The 20,504-nt window shown below is 51.0% G+C and overlaps 1 protein-coding gene across 3 annotated transcripts in view; it reads left to right on the top strand.

Annotated features, from left to right (window-relative positions):
- Positions 1–552: 552 nt before the first annotated feature.
- Positions 553–20,504, top strand: part of Mov10l1 (Mov10 like RNA helicase 1) — a 64,045-nt gene continuing 44,093 nt past the window's right edge. Inside the window, exons 1-10 of one of the 3 annotated variants that reach the window (XM_078052306.1) lie at positions 553–795; positions 4,183–4,367; positions 8,109–8,271; positions 9,111–9,223; positions 9,709–9,896; positions 12,528–12,671; positions 12,942–13,162; positions 13,573–13,705; positions 15,040–15,234; positions 18,003–18,117. In XM_078052306.1, the coding sequence (XP_077908432.1) occupies positions 4,242–4,367; positions 8,109–8,271; positions 9,111–9,223; positions 9,709–9,896; positions 12,528–12,671; positions 12,942–13,162; positions 13,573–13,705; positions 15,040–15,234; positions 18,003–18,117 (1,398 nt within the window). In that variant the 5' untranslated portion in view covers positions 553–795; positions 4,183–4,241. Of the gene's footprint in view, positions 796–2,545; positions 2,766–4,182; positions 4,368–8,108; positions 8,272–9,110; positions 9,224–9,708; positions 9,897–12,527; positions 12,672–12,941; positions 13,163–13,572; positions 13,706–15,039; positions 15,235–18,002; positions 18,118–20,504 lie in introns of those variants that run through there. The other 2 variants (XM_078052305.1, XM_040276454.2) reach the window with 2 other exon arrangements.

Raw genomic sequence — 20,504 nt, 5'->3', positions numbered from 1 at the left:
ATCAGCTTCTCAACCAAGCAAGGACTAGGGATGACTCACAGAAACTAGCACCTGTGAAGTCAAGAACTTATTTTGAGTGGGTTGAGAAACTTTCCAAACTTTTAATTTTAAGGCAATTAACAGTTATAGGAATTGGTCCAACTGGATTGAACCCTGTGTTTCTTTTTGTTTGAAGAAAAATGCGGAGCCAATTTCACCCTTTGGAATCTTTCAAAAGCTGCTCCCTACCAAGAAGCAAACAGTGGCCTTGACTCAGAAGTTGCAAAGCACACCCCAAGGCCCCCAACGCACAGAATAGAAGTGCATCCTCCTGGCTGGAACAAGTCCTGTGCTCCTGCATGTTCTTCCAACCATTCTGTCTCAGAGCCCTTCCTCCCTCTGCCCACTGAGCCCTCCTCTGCCCTGACATTTACACAGCCTTCAGCAAATATCTGAGTGAACACCGCAGGCCACGGTCCTCCACACAAAGGTTCCTGCATGGACAGGAACACGTGTACACCATAAATCATGTCAGCCGCATGGCATCTGACCTTCTGTCTCCAGGAAGAGAAACAGGAGGGGGACAGGCCTCAGTGAGAAGACATGAGAGCCATGGCATGCTGAAGCAAGGAGGACAGACAGAAGGGCTGGTGGCACGGCAGGTGCAAAGGCCCCAGGTGGCCTGGGCAAGGCTGGAAGAAGTGGGCACATTATCCTGGGATGCAAGGGTGTCCAGGTACAAGATGCCTGTGGGTGTGCAGACCACTTGCCTTTGACTCGGAGATAGACCTGCTGGAGGGGTCTGCTGGAGAGCAGGTGAGGAAATAGGACAGGTGCTGCCTGGCACCAAGGTGGCAGCACTGGGAGTGGAGAGAAGAGAGCCATTCAGGAGAGACCTGAAAGAGCCAATACTATGTGCTGTCAGTGGCGTGGGCTGTGCTCAGCCAGCCAGGGGGACACAGGCTCAGAGCTAGGGTCTTGCTTTTCATTTTGGCAAACCTGTGGGTGTCTCAAGTAGATGGAGCTAGGGATAGTCCTGCCTGGCAGTAACTTCCACCACAAACCACCCCTATTGGGAAGCTGGACCCGTGAACCCAGCCCCCATGTCAAATGCCCTGGTCTCTAGGGTGTCTCTTCCTACCAACCCAATACATCCCTGGGATCCTTCTCATTCACCTGTGAACTCCCAGGATGAGTCCCAAGTGGAGGCATGGCCCAACTCCACAAGTGTATAAGGAAGGGGTCACTCCCTCCCAGCCCTCAGGAAGGAGGTTGTCAATCAGACTGTGAGGTCTGGTCTGGTAAACTACGGATGTCCTGATCAGAACTAAGTGGAACCCTTGGCCAACACAGCAGAACACACATTGCTTACAGCAGTATGTGGGACATTCTGGCAAGAAAACCATTTGTAAGAGAAAGAAAGCCTCAATAAATTTCAAAGACTGAAACATCCAGGTTTTATTCTCTGACCATGACCAAATTAAACTGGAAATCAGGAAAGTTCTCAGGAAAGTCTCCAAATTTTTATAAATTAATCAATCTACGTTAAAAAAAATTAACAAAACAAAAGCCCCTGTGGTCAAAGTAGAGATCACAAAGGAAATTGGAAACTCACTGAAAATGGAAGTCAAATTTTGTAGGATACAGATAAATCAGAGTTCAAAGAGAAACTATCAAATTTTAAATGCTTACATTGTCTAGAAAAGAAAGTTCCCAAATCAATTAGATAACTCTCCACCGGAAGAAGCTAATAAAAACATAAATTAAACCAAAAAGGTAGGTGAGAAATAATCAAAAAATAACTGAAATAGTAAAGACATACACAATAAAGATCAATGAAACTTGGAGGTGTTTTTAAAAAGAACAAAATGGACAACTCAAGCCGGTCGAAGGAACCAGAAGGCGGACTTGAACAGCGTCTGCGCCTGCGTCGGGAACCAGGCGCTCTGCGCTGCAGACGGCGCCCCACAAGAGAACAGGACGCACCACTCGAGGCCAGCAATTTGTCAGGTGGGAGGAAACGGACAGGATCCTTAAAGGGCAGAATGGGCAAACCGGGACAACCTACAGCCACGCGGAAGACGGGTTTGTCATTAAGGCCGTCCCACGGGGAGGCCGCAGGCCGATGGCTTCACCAGCGCTGGCTGCCACGCGCAGGTTTGCGTCCCGCCAGCCCTACAGCCTCCACAGGAGGAAGGGGAGAGGGCCGGCCAAGAGGAGGCCCAGGCCAGGACACCGCAGGGCGGAGGCAAGAGAGCACCCTGGCCCGCCCTGGCCCCACCCAGGCCCGCCCCGGCCCCACCCAGGCCCGCCCCGGCCCCACCCAGGCCCACCCAGGCCCTGCGGGGGAGGCCTACCGGCCCGCCCCTACCCGCCTCAGGCTGCTGCACGCACTACTCAGGCATGACGTCACTGCAGAGCGCAGGGTCTTCCAGAATGCTGACCTACGTCAACCGCCAACCGTCGCAGGCACGAGGAGCTGCCGGGGAGTCGACGCAGGCGCAGACGCAGGCGCAGGCGCAGGCGCAAGCGCGGCGCCCCCATTGGCCAGGAGCAGAGAGAGGCGATTGCAAACGCAGCAATCCCATTGGCCGAGCTCCGCGGGCGGCGCCCCCATTGGCCGAGGGAGGTGGCCGCGTGCCGTGCCTCAGGTGGCCAGCGAAGTCAACTCGGCGGGGAGAGCGGAGCCATGCTGCGCCTCGCGGCCAAACTGGTGGCCTTTTTCTGGAGGAGGGAGGACGTCCCCGAGGAGAAGCCCGGGCAGCCGGAGCCGGAGCTCGCGGAAGGTGCGCGTGGGGTGGGCGGGCGCCCCTCAGAGAGCCTCCGCTGGGAGGCCCAGGGCTGCGGGCTGCGACCAGCCTGACCTGTGACCTGTGACCGTGACCCACGGAGCCGCCTGCCCTCGCGTGTTGGGGCCGCAGCACGTTCTGCGTTGCGCGGACCAGGGCCTCGCCTGTCCTCCAGCCCCGTCAAGTTGCAGCCGTGCCTTCAGCTGGGCCATCAGTTCCTCCCCTCCCAGCGGAACGCAGGGCGGCCCTTTTGGCTTATGCACAGTTCCTGGTTTGGACACGGGTCCTTCCCAGTCTTTCTGGGAAGAACCATCTGGCGGTCCATCTCCCGCCGGGACGTTGCGCCTACGAGGGCACCTCGGTCTCTGCACGCCTCTGCCTTATCTCTTTCCCTGGCGTCACTTGCAGTTGTGAGCTTTCCTCATTCCAAAAAAACGGCATCCGACCCTCTTTCTAAATGCGTCCTTTCTAAATGCGATGAAATCGCTCCTCCTCTCGGATTCTCTCCTTTCTTGTGCCGCTAATGCTGGCAGACTGCCTCTCCCTGGTGCAGCTTTCCCCCAAGGTTACAGCTGTTTCTCCCTGTTCCTCCTCCTCTACAGGAATTGAGTTCAGGGTAGTGCTTCCCTTTGGCTTTCTCTAACCTCTAAAACGATGGCATTCTCCACAAGAGAAACCAGAAATATCAGAAATAGAGTGAATTGGGGGCAGCACAGTAAAGGCCACCCTATGCTGATGTGTTAAGGCCGACAGCCAACTGCGACCTGGAGCAGGTCACCATCCAGCTGGTCTCATCTGTAGAATGGCTTTCAGCAACAGCTTGCACTCCAGCAATGTGCATCACTGAGATTGCTCAGCTCTGATGTGGCTGGGCCCCAGGCTTTCTCCTGTGAGAAGTCACAGGGAAGGCACAGCAAGGACTGCAATTACGGTTCTCAGGAGATCTCTCTGGCTGAGGGCCAGTTGCTTCTTTCCCAGTCTCCCTGGGCTGCTGCCGCTGCTGCTCTTGATAATAATAAGGGAAGATGAATAGTAACAGTTCCTGAAAGCCAAGCAGGAGTACGTTGTGTGTGTGTTGGTACTTGACTCTCCAACAGCCCTCATGGGTAGTGACCAGTATTCTCTCCATTTCACAGATGGAAACTGAGAAGCCCAGGGTGACACATGGCAGTAGAAGAGCCAGGAGGCAAAGCCAGACAGTTTGGGTTCTCCCTACCACATCTAACACCTATGTCCCCCGGAACCTGAGCCTCTGCCCCAGAAACCCTACATTCCAAACACTCCATGCCATGTCAGGGTCTCCACATCTCAAATCCCACCCATTGGCTCCTGTCCCCTGTGGATGCTCATGGTCTTTCTCTGGTAGGGCACAATCGTAGCTGATCTTGCTAACCTCTTTGCTTGCCTGTTTCAGGTGACACTAGGTTGAAAACTGTGCAGGGTGTCGTGACAAGGTACTGCAGTGATTATGGCATGATTGATGACTTGATCTACTTCTCCAATGAGGCTGTGACTAGCAAAGTGCTTCTGAACGTTGGACAAGAAGTCATTGCAGTTGTTGAAGAAAACAAAGTGTCAAATGGACTGAAAGCAATCAGGGTGAGTCCGGGTTCGTTCAGGAACTGTCTGCACGCTCCACATTTGTCAGCCTCTCAGACATGGCCAGGCCAAGGGAGAGTGCAGTGTACCTGAAGGGGAAGCATTTGTTTTAAAGTTCAAAAGGTAAAGTTTGGGGATGTAGCTGTAGCTCAGTGGTAGAGCACTTGCCTGGCATGTGTGATGCATGGGTTTGATCCTCAGCACCACATAAAAATAAATAATTAAAAAAGGTATTGTGTTCACCTATAACTAAGAAAAATTTCAAAAAGGTAAAGTTTGCTTATAAATGTATGCTAGAATACTGTTAACAGTTCTTTGTTCTTCTAGCCATTTTAAAAACTGTTCTTTAAATGATAATGATTGAATCCTTTATTAGCAGATTAGCAAAACTCAGTGGACTCTATTATTCAGCAACTTTTTCACATAAAATTGTATTTTTGTAGCACGAATTCTTGGAGATACAATTGCTAAGTCAAAATGGTATGCAGATTTCATAAGATTATCATCAATTTGGCATCAATAATATTGTATGAGTTTATAGTCTCAGTTGCAGAAAGGAGACTGCCTGCTAACTGGTGTTTGCAGGGATATCATTATTCCTGAGCTTGGAAATATTTGCCAGTTTAGTAAATGAAGAGTGATCTCATGATTTTATTTGTGTGTAAGCCTTAAAGTATGTTAATTTTTCAAATTTTTCACTGAGATATCTTCATATCCTTTATCAACTTTTTGTTGGGTTTAGCTTTTATGCTTATTAAAGCTTACCTAATAATGAAAATTAGAGCTTTTAAAGGAAATTTATTATGTGAAATTGTTAAAAATATTTTCTCTAAGATCATCTTTGACTTTGTTTTACAATTTCATTTATTTTTTTTAAGGGAGAGAAAGAGAGAATTTTTTAATATTTATTTTTTAGTTTTCGGTGGACACAACATCTTTATTTTATTTTATTTTTTATGTGGTGCTGAGGATAGAACCCAGCGCCCTGCGCGTGCCAGACGAGCGGGCTACCACTTGAGCCACATCCCCAGCCCTACAGTTTCATTTTATGTAGTTAAATGTGTCTTAATTTATTGGATGGATTTGGGTCTCTTAAGCATCCTTTGAGAAGCCGGGCATGTTGTCACATGCCTGTGATCCCCGTGGCCGGGAAGCTGAGGCAGGATTGCAAGTTCAAAGCAGCCTCAGCAGCTTAGCAAGACACTAAGCAACTTAATGAGACCCTGTCTCAAAAAAATAAAAGAAAAAAGAATCCTTTGAGAGGGTTACTCTACTCCTTATCATAAATATTCACTCAGATTTTCCTCTGAAAATTATTTGTTTATTGATATTAATCTTGAGTCATTTGTTGTGTCCTGTAGACTGCCAGATGTTCCTTTTCTCACAGCTCACCAATCACCCTACTGAGACATCTACTTTTTTCCTGCTGACTTGAAAGGTTTCTTTTCATGTATCAGAATCCCACTTTCTTGTGGTTATGGGTCCCTGTGTGTCCTTTGGATCCCTGTGGCATGGCCACTATCACTGATGGTAGGCAGGTTTCCTTTCCTTACCTTTATTTGTGGGTGGAATTTGCTTGGCTTTCATATGTTCTGGGCAAGATGTATTTTTTGTTGTTAATTTTCTGCTCTGATTGTTTTTGTGCTGAGTTTATGGATTCCATTTAGGCTTAATTGACATAAGCTTCAACTATAAATTATGTCTGTTTATTTATGTAGTTTTTTTTCACAATTTAATAGTTTTTTTAAGGTTCTGCAAACTTTTTAAGTTATTTCAAATAATTTTGGGGTTTGTACCGTTATTGGTATAATTTTATTTTTTTATTTGGTACCAAGGATTTAACCTAGGGACACTTAGCCACAGAGTTCATCCCCAGCCCTTTCTATTTTTTATTTTTGAGACAGAGTCTTGCTAAATTGCTTAGGGCCTCACTAAGTTGTTGAGACTGGCCTCAAACTTGTGATCCTTCTGCCTCAGCCTCCCAAGTCTCTGGGATTACAGGTGTGCTCTGCCACAAATATTCAGTATAATTTTGCATAGTATTTTCAAATTAATCTTTTTCTTTATTGGAAAGCTGTTGATTTTTAATGTAACTTATAAGGTGGCAAACTTATTGAGTCTTAACTACTTCTTGGAAATGCGTGGGTTATATGATGTTATCTTAATGTTTCGTATCATAATTTTTAAGTGATACATATAAAAATAATTCAGGTTGCAGAATTACATCGGTCAGTGTGTAGCTACTTGAATTTATTAAAACTAAGTAAAATTTAAAATTGGTTCTTCAGTTTCATCAGCTGTATTTATCAAGTGCTATTTGTAGTAGCAGCTGCCAAGTCAGGTGGCACAATCAAAGGAAGTCCATGCCCCACAGAAGGTGCTTGATGCTGTGATGTGGGAAGCAGAGCCTTTCCATGCTCCCAGCTGCATCTCACCTCTCACACCTGCGTCTTCCAGCCACGATGCAGTGTCTTTCCACTTGTGAGGCTTCATTCCCTCCCTCAGTGGTTTGCAGTTGGTAGGGTAAATCTTACATCTCCTTGTTGTTTCCTAAGTATCCTCTTTCTTTTGATGCTCAATTTCCTCTTCAGATTCTTCATAGAGTCTTATAAAAATAAAACTAATTTTGTGTGTGGACTTTGTATCCTGCTACTTCGCTGAGTTTATCAGCTCTACATTTTTGGGAGGGTAGGGACAAAAACACGCAGTTGTAGCAGTTCTTATGAATACAGATGTGTGATCCAGTCAGCTCCCAAAGGCCTTACCTGCTGTCCTGGGGCAGCTTTAGGTATTTTACATGTAAGATCAAGCCATGTGTGAACAGAGATAATTCTACTTCTTCTCTAGTTTGGATGCCTTTTATTTCCTTTTTTTGCCTAATTGCTTTGGTGAGGACTTGCAGTGCTGTATTGAATAGAAGGAGAGAGTGGGCCTCCTTGTCTCCTTCCTGATCTTAGGGGAGAACTATTCGTCTTTCAGTGCTGGGTTGATGCTAGCAGTGAACTTTTATTTATGACCTTTATCACATTGAGGAAGTTTCCTTTTACTCCTGGTTTGTGTAATGTGTGATGAAGAGATGTACAGTTTAATCAGATGCCCTTTTTTTTTTTTTTTAGATGGACACAATACCTTTATTTTATTTATGTATTTTTATGTGGTTGCCGAGCATCGAACTCAGTGCCTCCCACTTGCTAGGCAAGCGCTCTACCACTGAGCCCCAGCCCCAGTCAAATGACAGGTCATGTGGTGTCTTCTGGTCAATGTGGTATGTTCTTCTACTGGCTGGATTTCAGGTGTTGGGCTGCTCTTGCATTCTGGGATAAGCCCACTTGGTCATGGTGTATAAACCTTTCAATATGCTGTGCACTCATTTTGCTGTTTTGGTGAAGATTCTCATCTGCATTCATGAGGCATTGCTAGATAGACTTCTCTATGGTGATGAATAGTATTAGCAGGTGGGGCCTTCGGGGAGTGACTGTCATGAAGGCAGGGGCTTCATAAATGCGATTTATGCCCTTGGAGACTACAGGGAGCTCCTCATCCCTTCTTGCATATGAGGACATGTTATGAAGGTACCAGATGTGAATCAGGAATCAAGTCCTCATCAGATGCTGAAACCGCTGCCTTGATCTTGGACTTCCCAGCCCGAAAGGACTAAGATAAGATGTTGGCCTGCAGTTTGCTTATTTTGTCCTCCTTTTGTAATGCTGTAAGTTGGTTTGTGATTTGTCTGTCTTACAGGTAGAAGCTGTGTCTGATAAATGGGAGGACGACAGCAAAAGCTATGGCAGAGGGCTGTCCGACTCCAGTCCCCGGGTGCTGATCGGTTGCGTGACTTCCCTGATGGAAGGCACTGGCTATATTAGTCAGACCACGTACTTCTCTCTGGAGAGCGTGTGTGAAGGTAGCTGGATGGGCTTCTGCTTTACATTTAAGATTGGGCTTTGCAGTTTAACTGGCTTGGATTTGAGATGGCAACGTGCATTCTTGGAATGGTTGGGTTCAATCATGCCTCTGCCAGTGCCAGCCCTGTGCAGGGGTCTCAATGCTAACCGTAGTCCCCCCCAAAATGAAATCAACAGGCAGCTGCTGGGGATTTTGAAATCTGCTCTCTCTGTGGAACTCCTGAGTCTTGGGAAATGCTGCCTGGGATTGTCTATTCCCCTCAGCCATACCAACAGGAGGCCGCTGCCTAGGTGGCCTTGTGGAGAGAGGTCTCATGGAGAGATGGGGAATGTTTCATGCTGTAGATATTGACAAGAGACACACAAGGGAAGGCTTACCCTTGAGGAGTAAAGACAAGCCCAGGCAGAGGGTTTTGCTGATAACCAAAAAACTCAATTGAGGCAAAACCAACTCCTCTGGAAGCTGAGGGAGGGTCATGCTCAGAGATGTTCCTGGGTGGCAGAACGGCCCTGATGTAATCCTCTGGCTCAAAGTTTTGAGCCCAAACTGTGAGTGGAGGCCTAAGGGCCCTTAGCCCAGGAGCCAAGTGTCGGCCCAGCCCGGTGGAGTCTGCCCTGTCTCAGGTGTCTCTCTGGTAACCAATATGGTTGCTCCAAGGACCTATTCTCATCTTTGACATTCCCAGGGTCCTCAGACTGTTGCTCTAAAGCCTGTGCCCCATCACCGCCCCCCCATCCCTGCTGTCTAACAAAAGAAAAATCCAGATATATTAGAACAGTTGTGATATTGACAATCTGAACTGTGCAGTTGGACGCCATTTCTCTCTTGCCATTTCAGGTTTCCAGCCGTGCAAAGGAGACTGGGTGGAGGCTGAGTACTGGATCCGGCCAGGCACATGGAGCAGTGAGGCCATATCAGTGAAGCCGCTGAGGTACAAGCGCATGGACAAGGTAGTGTGTTAAAGTGGCTCCTCCCTGTGTTTCTGCCACACCTGCCTCCAGGATTCACTTCCATGCCCCAGGTTCTCCCAGATGAGCGCAGCTTAGCCAGGCCTGTGTTTCCTGGGGGAAGTAGAGACCACCTTGAGTACTCACAGATGTGGGCGTGTTTAACGTGTTCTAGGGGCAAAACATGCCTGGTAGAGAATTGTGGGGTGAGTGGGTGGGCTGTGGGACTTGCCCTTCCTCAGGAGCTGGTGTGATTGGGGAGTGGGGTGGGAATGAGGAGGAATTGAGTTTGCACCAGGGCGAGATGGGGGCATGGCTGGTCCGTGACCAAAAAGTGGGGAAGGTATGTGGGCCACCTCCATAGCCCTCTCAGCCCCAGCTCACAGACCCCGCTCGTCCTCCTGGGTCAGGCCTCCTGGGTCTGCTGCAGAGTTGGAGAGCTGTGCCCCTTGCCAGCAGTGTTGTCAAGCTCAGCACCACACTTGCAGGTCTGTGTCTCCAGCCTGTGTGGGAGGAATGGGGTGCTGGAGGACAGCATCTTCTTCAGCCTGGACTCCCTGAAGCTGCCGGAGGGGTACACGCCTCGGAGGCACGATGTGGTCAACGCCGTGGTGGTGGAGAGCAGTCAGTCGTGTTACGTGTGGCGAGCGCTCTGTATGACCCCTGTGAGGAGGAGGTAAGCAGCAGCACTCCTGTTTGGGTGGGGACAGGCCAGACTTGAAGAGTTAGTCACATGCTGTGCCACAGTGGTTTGGCTGATCGTTTCCATGCAGTGCTGGTCCCCTAAGATACACTGCTCAGTGACATTGCAGCCTTCCTAGTTCATGTAGGTACACCCTGGTGCTCACACAAGGACAGACTTGCCTCAGGACAGTCACATTTCTCAGAACATGTCCCCATCTGAGAACTCATCACTGCCTTTTGGTAAGGCAGAGAGCAGGCCTTCCAAGTCCTTTGGTAAGGCAGAGAGCAGGCCTTCCAAGTCCCACGTTTGCTGTAGGAGCTGAGTGTGGAGGGCTCAGCCTCCCGGTGGAGTGCAGGTAGATTTCCAATGTCCTTCTTGTCTCTTAGTCCCTTCGTCCTAAGGTGATGACTGTCTAGGCCCCTTTTCTGTTGCTAATGACAGAGTACCACAGAGTGGGCAAGTTATAAAAGAAAGAGGTTTGTTTTGGCTCAGGGTTCTAGTCCAGGGTCAAGGGCTGCATCTGGTGATGAGCTTCTTGCTGGCAGAGCCCCTAGGCCTTGCAGGGCACTCCATGGCAAGAGGCCAGACTGGCCTTTATTTGCTGACCCCTGCAGATGACTATTAATGCATTAATCACATGAGTGGATTAACCCTTTCATGAAGGCAGAGCCCTAATCACCTCTCTAAGGTGCCACGGGTCCCACTCTTACGTTCTTGTAATGGGGATTAGATTTCTCCTGAGTTTCAGAGGAGACAGCATAATCAGATCATAGAGATAATTGCCATTTGGTGTAGAGTCTTGTATCTTTTGTTCTTTCATGTTTTGGCATTTAAGAGCACATGTTGGACATAGTAGGTTCTTGGGGCGATTGTCAGGGCATCCTCGCATGTGGTGTCCTTCTTGTGTGAACACACATAGCGTGGTGTGGCCCTTCCTGAGCCCTGCACATGGCTGCCCAAGCCCTGCCTGCCTTTTCCCTGGGCAGGCTCCTCACTCCTTCATTATTCTCATCACCACCCCATTTCCTCAGTTGAGTGCAAGCTCTGTGTGGGGAGTGTTTTGTCTGTTTTCCCGCCCCACATCTGGTGCCCAGCTTGGTCTCTGGGTTGGGCAGGCCAGCCCTGTGTCTCCCAGCGGCCACAGGTGCATGAGGGAGGTGCATGAGTTGACCAGTGGTGCTCTGCCCTCACTCTGCTCAAGACTTTCACCTGACTCTGGCCACGTGGAGCCTGTCTCCTTTCCCAGGGGACCCTGCTTTCCTCCTGGGGCAGGGAAGAGAGATGTGGCCCTGTCTGCCAAGCAAGGCCAGCTGATCACTGACTGGAGCCCCAGACTTGGGTCTTGATGACCACAGGCTTCCTCTGCTTTGTGCCTTGCTATAAAGCCCCCTCCGTGGCCTTGAGAAGCATGGCCAGCAGGTCTTACTGTGGGCCTGTGGTTGGCATGACTACTTGAAGGACATGCCCCACCACTCCACCCTGCTGTCTTCTTCAGGCCACAAGTGTATGGAGGTAGGTGTATTTCTGCCCCACAGCACATCTGTCTTCTCATCCTCGCTCGGGTTTCCTGTCCAGGGTGTGGTGCTGCTAGGCTGTGGAGTCACGGGTATACTGCCCCTTCTTGCTGTCATGTGCAGCTACTGGACTTTGCTTCCAACTTTGGCTGCCCCCTGTAATTGCAGACTTCTGGTATCTCCCTGTGTCTGATTGACAGCACAGATAAGCAAGGCAGCTTCTGTTCAACTCTCAGTCCCAGTACCCCCCTGAAAATAGCCTGTCCTGTATGTGCGTTGAGCCAGAAACCTGGAGGCTGCTTGCCTCCCTTCTTACTTCCTCTGGCCTCATCCATAGCAGATGTGGACAGTGCACACCAGGCCTTTGCACAGAGGGGGGAGAAGAGAAAGGAGGGGACAGTATAGACCCAAGAAGGGACCACTGAGTTTGTGAGCAGGGCCAGAAATGGAGAGGTTCATTCTAGAGGCCTGTTTTCTTATGGGCTGCAGTCCAGGGTAGTGCTCAAGACTGGGTTGACCTTCTGGGCAGAGTCAATGGCAAAGGGAAAAGACACTCTGTTTTGAGGCAAAGTAAAAACTTCTCATTTTCTAAAGAGCCAGACTTGCTGTAGTTGGCGCTGCTTAACCAGAGGTGTTGGGAGGGCACGCTCAAAGGCCTGGTGGTGATGCCTGTCGCCACACATTGCCATGCTGAGCTTAGCAGGTATGGTGAGGTCTGCCTCTGAACACAGATGTGGAAAAACTACCATAAGTGTGAGGAGGCAACTTTCAGCCTCCTCTTAGTGTTATAGTACTACTGTCACACACGTGTAGTCCCTTGTGAGGACACTGTCATGCTGCCTGTCACTGTGTGTCAAAGCAGAAAGTGTCTCTTCCTCCCTCCCTCCCTGCCCTGGACCCTGAAGCTGGAGAGAAGGGGAGCAGGCCTGTTGACATCTGTGCTGCCTGTTTTTCTAGACTTCTTCTGGAAATTCTGGGTCTTAGGGAGTTTCTGCCTGTAGTTAGGTGGGCACCTCTAGGCTCATCCACAGTCGGCCCTGGAGCTGGAGCAGGGACAGAGAGCAGGGGCCTTCTGACATCCCACACCTCCAATTGGCCCTTGCTTCAGAGACCCTGCTGCTGCTGATGAAGCCTCAGAGGAGTCCTGGGGAGCCCTGCTGTTGAAAAACAAAGGCAACATTGAAGTCACAAGGATGACAGACTTTGGAACCCTGAAGGAAGGAGGAAGCAAAACCATGGTGATCTGCATAGAGTAAGTGCCTCTGGGGGTTTGAATAAAGCGACAGCACAGCAGTAGTTTCAGCTGCATGCCTGTAGATTTTCGAAGGCCTCTAGAACCAGCTGGACTTTCCCTGTTTATTGTTTCCCTCTGAGAATATTTTCAAACTTTTGACTCTAAGATGTCCTTTTAACTTAAACCCACAAAGGCATTTGCAGTTGCTGTTCGCCAGGTTGATTTCTCCTTTGTGGTGACTGCGCCTCAGCTCTGGAAATCTGCAGCCTGTTCTCTTTCCTTCTTCAGGAATAAAGGAGATGTTCCTCAAAACCTAGTCAGCTGCAAACTGGCTGGCTGGGACAGAGCGCGGCAGTTCAGGGTTCAGACCCTGGACAAAGGCCACACCTGCCTGGACGAGTCTATTCCAGAGAAGGAGGAGCATTTTTCAGATGACGATGTCAATGCGCTAAACAGCTACCAGAAAACCCGCAGTGATGAGACACTGGAAAACACAGAAGTCTCTCCAGGTGGGCAGTCCAGCTGCTAAGGAGGAGCCCATCCACGAGCTGTCACAGCACGAACCAATGGGGTCTCAGCCTCGGCACTTGGTAGTGGTTTATGCTAAAGTCTTGAGTCTGGACCCTTCTGCTCTTAATGTTTCAGGGCTAGGGAGGGGGACCAAAATAGCCTGACAGTACCAACTTCAGCTCCCAGCAGAGCCTGTGTCCTGCTGGGGCGGGTTGGGCTACAAGGTCAAGCTGCAGACTTGAGTCCCTGTCTGGAGACTCTGATCACACACCTTCCTCCTGCCTGCTGCTTCCTCCCGAGATTGGCTTTGTGTGCATCTGAGTGTTTCTGTGTCTGGCCATTCATTTCCAGCTATATTAAAAATGACTTACCTTTTGGTCTAACTTTGGATTTAAACTTCCTCCTCCAGGTGGCTGTACCTGTGAAGAAGAAAGTAGAGAAAAAGAAAACAACCCATCAAAGAAGCAGCTGACAGAGACCAACCCCGGGGGGCTCATCCCTCCAGGGGGAAAAACCTTCATTGCCATTACGTGTGAAGCCAAGTAGGCCACTGGGGGGCTGCAGAGAGCTCCCTCGGGGCCCTGTGCATGTTCCCTCTACACCTCATCTGGGGTGCTTCTCGGTTGGGTGTCCTAAGAGCATCTATGGCTGTCTGTGATGTAACCAGGTCGCAAGGAGAAGCACAGGTCCAGAAAGCAGCCAGCCGAGGCAAGGGGTGCCCAGCCTCAATGTCTTTCCTAGTCCTCAGCAGATGACCCAGGGTCTTTACAAAGAAAGTAGAACATTCATGATCCTTTGGGCATGAGCTCCCTCCACGACTTGTGAGCCCTCCTGATTGTAGCCCTCTAAGGACTCCTGCACTGTGTCCTGGGTCTCTGAGGCCTTGGTTTATCCCTGTGCCTCCCCCCCTCCCCAGTCATCTGGCTAAGACACGGTGCCAGGAGTGAGGGCCAGAGGAGAGAAAGATAGGGATGAGCTTCCTTCTCACTCAGACCCAGCTTGCACATCTGGCCTCCATGCACCCCTCTTTCCCCTGGGTGGTTGCGACCAGCTGGGCCCCTAAACCTGTCCTTGTTCCTCATCAAGTCCCCTGTGGAGGCTGCTTGCCAGTGAGTGGCCGTCTCAGCTGGGCATGCGAGTCCCATCCTCCTTTTGTCTCACCAGTCATCTGAATAACTGTCTTGCATCAGGGCCATCAGTGTCCAGTTGTGGGTGACAATCATGCAACAGTAGTCCTTTAGTGAATCATGTGAGATGCTGTCCACCTAGCTGTGGTATCATGGCATAGGTGAGGGCAGAGCACACCTGCACAGAGTGTGCCAGGCTGGCCACTGCCAGAAAGGAGAAGGGAACAGGTAGAAAGCAGTGCTATTGGTGGTTAGGTGACACTCTTCTCACTTAGCATGTCACCTGGAGCTGGTTGTGGTACATGCCTATAAGTCCCGGTACTTGGGAGGCCAAGGTAGGAGGATGGTTGATTGCAGGCCAGTCTGTTCAACTCACCAAGACCCTGTCTCAGGATGTAAAAAAAAAATAAAAAGGGCTAGTATTCTGGCTCAGCGGCAGAGTGCTAGCCTAGTGGCGGGAGGCCCCTGGTTGTCTCCAGCACATTCTCCTGTACACATGCGTGTGATCTTGGCAATGTTGAAAACAGTGTTTGTTCTGATTACTTTAAAGAGAACTACAGGAAGGACAGTTTTAAGCCCTTGATTCTGTCTTGGGAAAAAGCATTGTTTGTTTTATGAAGTAAACTTCTATGTAAGTTCTTAAAGCCTCAGCCTGACTCTCCTCTGTAACCCTGTCACTTTCCCTGTGTGTCCCAAGGGGAGCTGTGGCCCGTCTGGCTGCTGATTGACGGTTTCCCTTGCTTCTCAAGGCACTCGGGCCGCTGCAGGGAACTGCTCCTGCTGTGCTTCTCCAGCTTCCTCATCGGGCGGCACCTGGAAGTGAATGTGGTCAGTGGCGAGGAGGCGCTGATTGCCATACGTGAGCCCTTCTCCTGGAAGAAGCCTAAAAGCTCCCAAGCATTGGCCTCCACAAAGACGACTGTCGTGGTGACTACACAGAAGAGGTGGGCCCCTGAACCCTGCAGCTTGTTGATCAGTACCGGCTCTGGCTGTGGACAGGCGTGCGTCCTGGCAGGCTGGGTTTGCAGTGCTTTTTCTTCCTGTATTTGGGGCAGGGTGCGTTTTCACAGAATGCTTAAGGTCAGATTTTGTCTTTGCCACTGGCACCACCATGGCAGTGTGGAGGACAGGGCAAAGTGCCTGCATGTCACAGTGCCCTGTTCACCCTGGAAGGTCCCAGTGTGACTCTCGGAACAGACTGGACTTGCCCTCTGCTCCTACTGACCTATCTCCTGAGGGCAGGACGAGCTCTTGGCATCCAGTGTCCAAGCAGCACCATCAGCCATGTGCCCAGCAGCACCATCAGCCTTGGGTTAACATGATGCTGGCTAGTGTCCTCCACGGTAGCTCAGGCGTCCCATGCAGCTCACACTGGGCGGTGAGATTGCTGGGTTGCTCAGGCTGTTTGAAGGAGTGCCACCGTTTCAGAAGGAAGGGAAGGAAAGCAGCATGTTCTCTGTTAGCCGCTGGCTGGGGATACATGGTGTGCTTTAGTGGCTGTCTCCTGCATGATGGGGCATTAATCTGGCACTAGCACCACAGCAGGTTTGGCGCAGGTGCTGCCCAGAACCCATTGGGGTGAGAGTGCTTTTCTAATACTGGAAAATTCCAGATTTCAAGTCACATGTTATCCCAGTGACAGTTTGAGATAAGGGTCAGGGTACTTTTGTCGATGAAGGCCACAGGGAAGTGTGATAGCAGAGAAGGGTGCTGTATGACTGGTCAAGTCCAGAACATGGTCTGAGTCACAGCACTACTACCAAGAAGCCATGTGACTTTGGGCAAGTTTTTATCGCTCTCTGAGCATTAGTCTCACTTATAAGTGGAGTCCCTGCCTCAGAGGGCTGGAGGAGTAAATGAGATAGAGCATGTCAGATGTGCAGCCTTTGGGCACAGAGCAGGCAGTGAATGCTGACGGTGCTGCTCGCCTCAGGGCACGTTCTAGGTGGGGACCCAGGAAAGGAGCGGCTGTCTCCATAGCCTGCAGCACAGAGTCCTGGATGATGGCAGCTGGTGACGCCTGGTTCTCACCCAGGGCACAGGAGTCACAGCGGCTCCATAACAGAGAGTGCTGCACATACCAGCTGCCATCAGAGTCTCAGTCCCTGGGCATGTATGTCCTTGGTGTGATAGCGTAGCCCGCTTCAGGTGTCTCTAGAGCAAGGTCGTTGGTTTCCTGGTGGTCAGCCTGTGGACCAGCGTGCCTGGCCCTGGTTGGCTGCAGGGTGCCTGCCCAGGGCCCACACCAGGCACTGGGTGTTCAGTCTCACTGCTATTAGACCTCTCTACCAGCACCTCCTTGCCAAGTCCCCAGTATGTTGTGCGCTGAGGTCAGAGTGGCCAGTGGTCTACCACGTCCTGGTCTTTTGGTCTCCTTCACTTTGTATCTGTGAGGAGTCGGTGCCTGGCACTAGGTCTTGAGCGGCCCTGCTTTCCCAGCGAGCTTCCCTGCTTTCCCAGCGAGCTTCCCAGCTGTGCTGCTCTGGTGTTGCCCTCTGCTCACTCATGGGGAGGACGCCCTGTTTTTTGGTGGGGGCAGTGGTCTGCCATGCTGTCAGTGACTCTGGGGTGGCCTGCAGCTGTCCAGCCAAAGCTGCACTCGACCTAGGTGGACGGTCTCTAAAATTCCAGTCTCCTCATCTCCCTGGCCCTTTTTCTGCATCACTGTTTGACTCAGGGTCTCATACGTGCTAGGTAAGTCCTGCACCACTGAGTCATACCCCGGTCCTTTTAAAATTTTATTTTGAGGGTAGGTATTGCCAGGTTGCCCAGCCTGGCCTTGAACTTGAGATCCTCCTGTCTCAGCACCACAGCACACATGCTAGAATTATAGGCATGGCCACTGCACCCAGCTCTCAGAATTTGAGTGACTCAGATGACCCTGTTCTTGGAGAAAGCAGAGGCTTGGAGAGTAAAACCAGCTTTCCCCAGGGAGTCACAGCTAAAAACAAAAACAGTTAAGGCTGCCCATGTGTTCTTTGCAGTGATGTGTGGTTATAGTTTCTGATACTCATGTCCTTATTAAAAACAGTAACAGTTGGGCTCAGTGGGACATGCCTGTAATCCCAGCAATTTTGCGAGGCCCTCAGCAACTTAGACCCTGTCACAAAAAAACAGGATGGGGGGTGGTGCTTGGAATGTGGCTGAGTGGTAAAGCACCCTAGGTTCAATCCCTAGTATCCAAAGAAAAAAACAAAACATGTAGTGAAAACCGAGTTCATTAAAAGGCTAAAAAACAGCTGTCTTCAAATTCCCTGGTCCAATAGGCTCCTGGGAAGCCAGTCTGGCTCCAGGGGGAGGAGCAGCCCTGCTGCCCTGCAGAGGTGAGAGGCCAGCTAGAGCTGGGGATCTTGGGACCCAGGACCAGGAGCAGAGGCTCGGCACAGCCAGCCTCCGCTGGTGGCTCCTGTATCTGGTCCTCCTGAAGCAGGAAGTGAAGTCTGATCAGGTTGAACTCTCTTCATTCGAAAATTCAAGATCCTGGAGTATGAAGCTTCAGTGCTGATGTGGTGCTCCAAAAGCTTCAGATTTTGAAGCATTTCACATGATGGATGCTCAGCTGGTAGAGTCCACACAGGTATTCCAAAATCAAAATCTCCAAAGTCTGAAATACTCTGGTCCCAAGCATTTCAGATGGGGGATACTCCAAAACTACACACGGAAATGCTGGGGTAGCAAAGAGCTGCTTTAACTTGTGGATTTGTGTCTTAAGGAACTCGCGACGACAGCTCCCAAGCTTTCTTCCACAGTACCCGATACCAGACAGGCTGAGAAGATGTGTGGAGCACAAAGTGGACATCCTGACCTTCCAGCCACTGCTTGCAGAGGTAGGACATCAGAGGGTTCCAGGACATGCACCCGTGCCCCTCACACAGTGTCCCAACAAAAGCAGGAGGACCCTTCAGTTTCACCACAGACAGCCTGAGCTTAAGGGTGACATGGGAGGGGCAACTTGGTGTGTCTCTGGAGACTGCCACTGGGGATGTGGGGCAGGGGGCAGGGAGCAGGGCTTTTGCCAAGCCCAGCCTCTTAGGTGCGAGCAAGAGGGTTTCCAGTCATGACAAAACCCTAGCACTCCAGGGGCCGACGGAGCTGGCTGTCAAGGGAGGCTGAGAAAGTCGGGGTCTGTGGGAAAGCCTCGTGGACATGTGAGCCCCTGTTAAGGTCAGCAGCCTGGCGGGAGAGTTGGGGTCAGAAGTGTCCACCTGGCCTCAGGGGGAGCATTGTCCTGTGCTGAGAGGCACTTGCCGTCAGGAATTTGAGGCCATTCATCCAGAAGCAAGTGGGTGACTGTGAAGTGGGGCATGGCACGACCCAGGGACAGGCTGGATGGCTGGAAGCTGGTGTCAGGTCGGTCATGGAGTGCTTGTTCTGCAGGACAGGCCTTGAGCCGTCAGCAGGCTAGGGTGAGAGCCATGCAGGAGGGACAGACAGACCTGCGTGGAGGGTGGGCCAGTGCTCCTGCAGGCCTGGCTCAGGGCCCTCTGGAGCCTGAAGTGCTTTGTGCCTGTGACACTGACGAGGCGGGCAGTTGGAATGGTGCTGGCTTCCGCCAGCGTGTGGTGGCTGCGTGGCCATGCAGCTGAGGTGAGCCTGATATGTGTCTGCTCCTTGGCTGACCCTCGTTTCCCGCCCCTTGCAGGTTGGTCTCCTTTCCCAGAATTCTGTGAATATTACCCACAGCATGGACTTTCCCTTTATTCTAACTTCTACTCAGCAGTTGTTTTAGTTTGAGGTTCTGGAAGGGCTGAGTAACAGCCCTTGTTGATGTCCTGATCAGTGCCTGGGAGCCAAGGATGTGACCTCATTTGGCAAAGAGACCTCTGTCAAGGGAATGAGGTCGAGTACCTGGACCTGGAAGATGACCCTGACTGAGTGGCGCCACATCATCTCAAGGTCCTTATAGGGAGGCAGGAGGTCCAAGGTTGAGGAGCATGGCCTCTGCAGAAGCTCAGACTACGCTGCCGCTCCCTGGAGCCTCCAGGACGAGCCGCCTGCCATGCTTCAGAGAACACCCTGACCCCTTCTGTGTGCTGCCAGGCCACAGGGTGGGTTGCGGTGGCCTAGAAAGCTCTCCTGGCCTCCGTGCTGTGTGAACATAGCCAGGCTTTTCTGGCTTGTGCTGGTGATGCTGAGGGAGGGATTTCACACACAAGGTCACAGTTTGCCTGATTCCATTTGTACCGATTCCCAGAACAGGTTAGCCCTCAGAGACCAAAGAGGTGGACAGATACCGGGAGGGTGCTGTTGCAGGAGGTTGTGACTTCTCCTCGTGTCCTGTTCTGTGAAGTGGTTCATCTTACATGACATGATTTTTAAGTGTTTTTCCTGCCTCTCTGGAGAAGACTGTGTGGCTTTCTTCCTGAGTGTATTGCCTTGGTGACTCACATTGGTCTTCAGGGGCTAGGCTCACCTTGTGTCCCTGGGTGGACCCCCACTCATGGTGCTGTCATTGGTGTGTGCATTTTACTCTGCAAGCCCCAGACTCTGTGGGGTTCCAGTGCCAGGGCTGGGAATGAAGGGAAGCCCGGCATGGCTGTTGGCAGGGTGCCCTGAAGGACCCTTTTTACCTGCTGGACAGCCTCATGACAAGAGTCTGATGGTGTCCATGGTCCCACCCCCAGGAAACTTGTTCATTCTGGCAGGTGCTCTTGGAGTGCTCATCTGACCTGCTTCAGCTTGTGCTGTCTGACCCTCATTCCACACAGCTAGTGCAACCAGCATCCTGTGGGAAAACCTGTCCTGGTCCGGGGCAGCCCCTGGTTCTTGAGATCCACTGTGCAAATTTAACACTGCCTCCCTCCAAAAAAGAAACAAGTTCAAGATCTCTTTCAGGTTCTGGGCAGGGAGGGCACCACGAGTCAGAGGGCCGTCCTTCTTCCTGAGTCCCGCCAGACCAGAGAGACAGGTGGAGCTGCTGGAGAGGCAGAAGCAAGTGGCCCTGGGTGTTCAGTCTCCCTCAGGGGCCCAGAGAAACTCTTAAGCCTCGCCTTGGCTCTCCTGGGCCCTTGGTGTGGCAGCGTCCACCCTTACTGTGCATCTGCCGTCACACACCGCATGCCCACGTGAGAATTCTGCACCTGCGTTGGTGGGAGGTATTGGTCTGCAGTCTTCTTTCCTTGAGGGGACCTTCGTGGGTGCTGCATAGTGCCCTCAGGGCCTTGGAGGAACTCTGGCCTTGTGGCCGTCCTAGAGTTCATGCAGAACTGGCCCC

This window comes from Ictidomys tridecemlineatus, chromosome 6, assembly GCF_052094955.1.
Source record: "Ictidomys tridecemlineatus isolate mIctTri1 chromosome 6, mIctTri1.hap1, whole genome shotgun sequence".
NCBI classification, from domain to species: domain Eukaryota; kingdom Metazoa; phylum Chordata; class Mammalia; order Rodentia; family Sciuridae; genus Ictidomys; species Ictidomys tridecemlineatus.
This window is presented reverse-complemented; position numbering and strand designations above follow the sequence as displayed.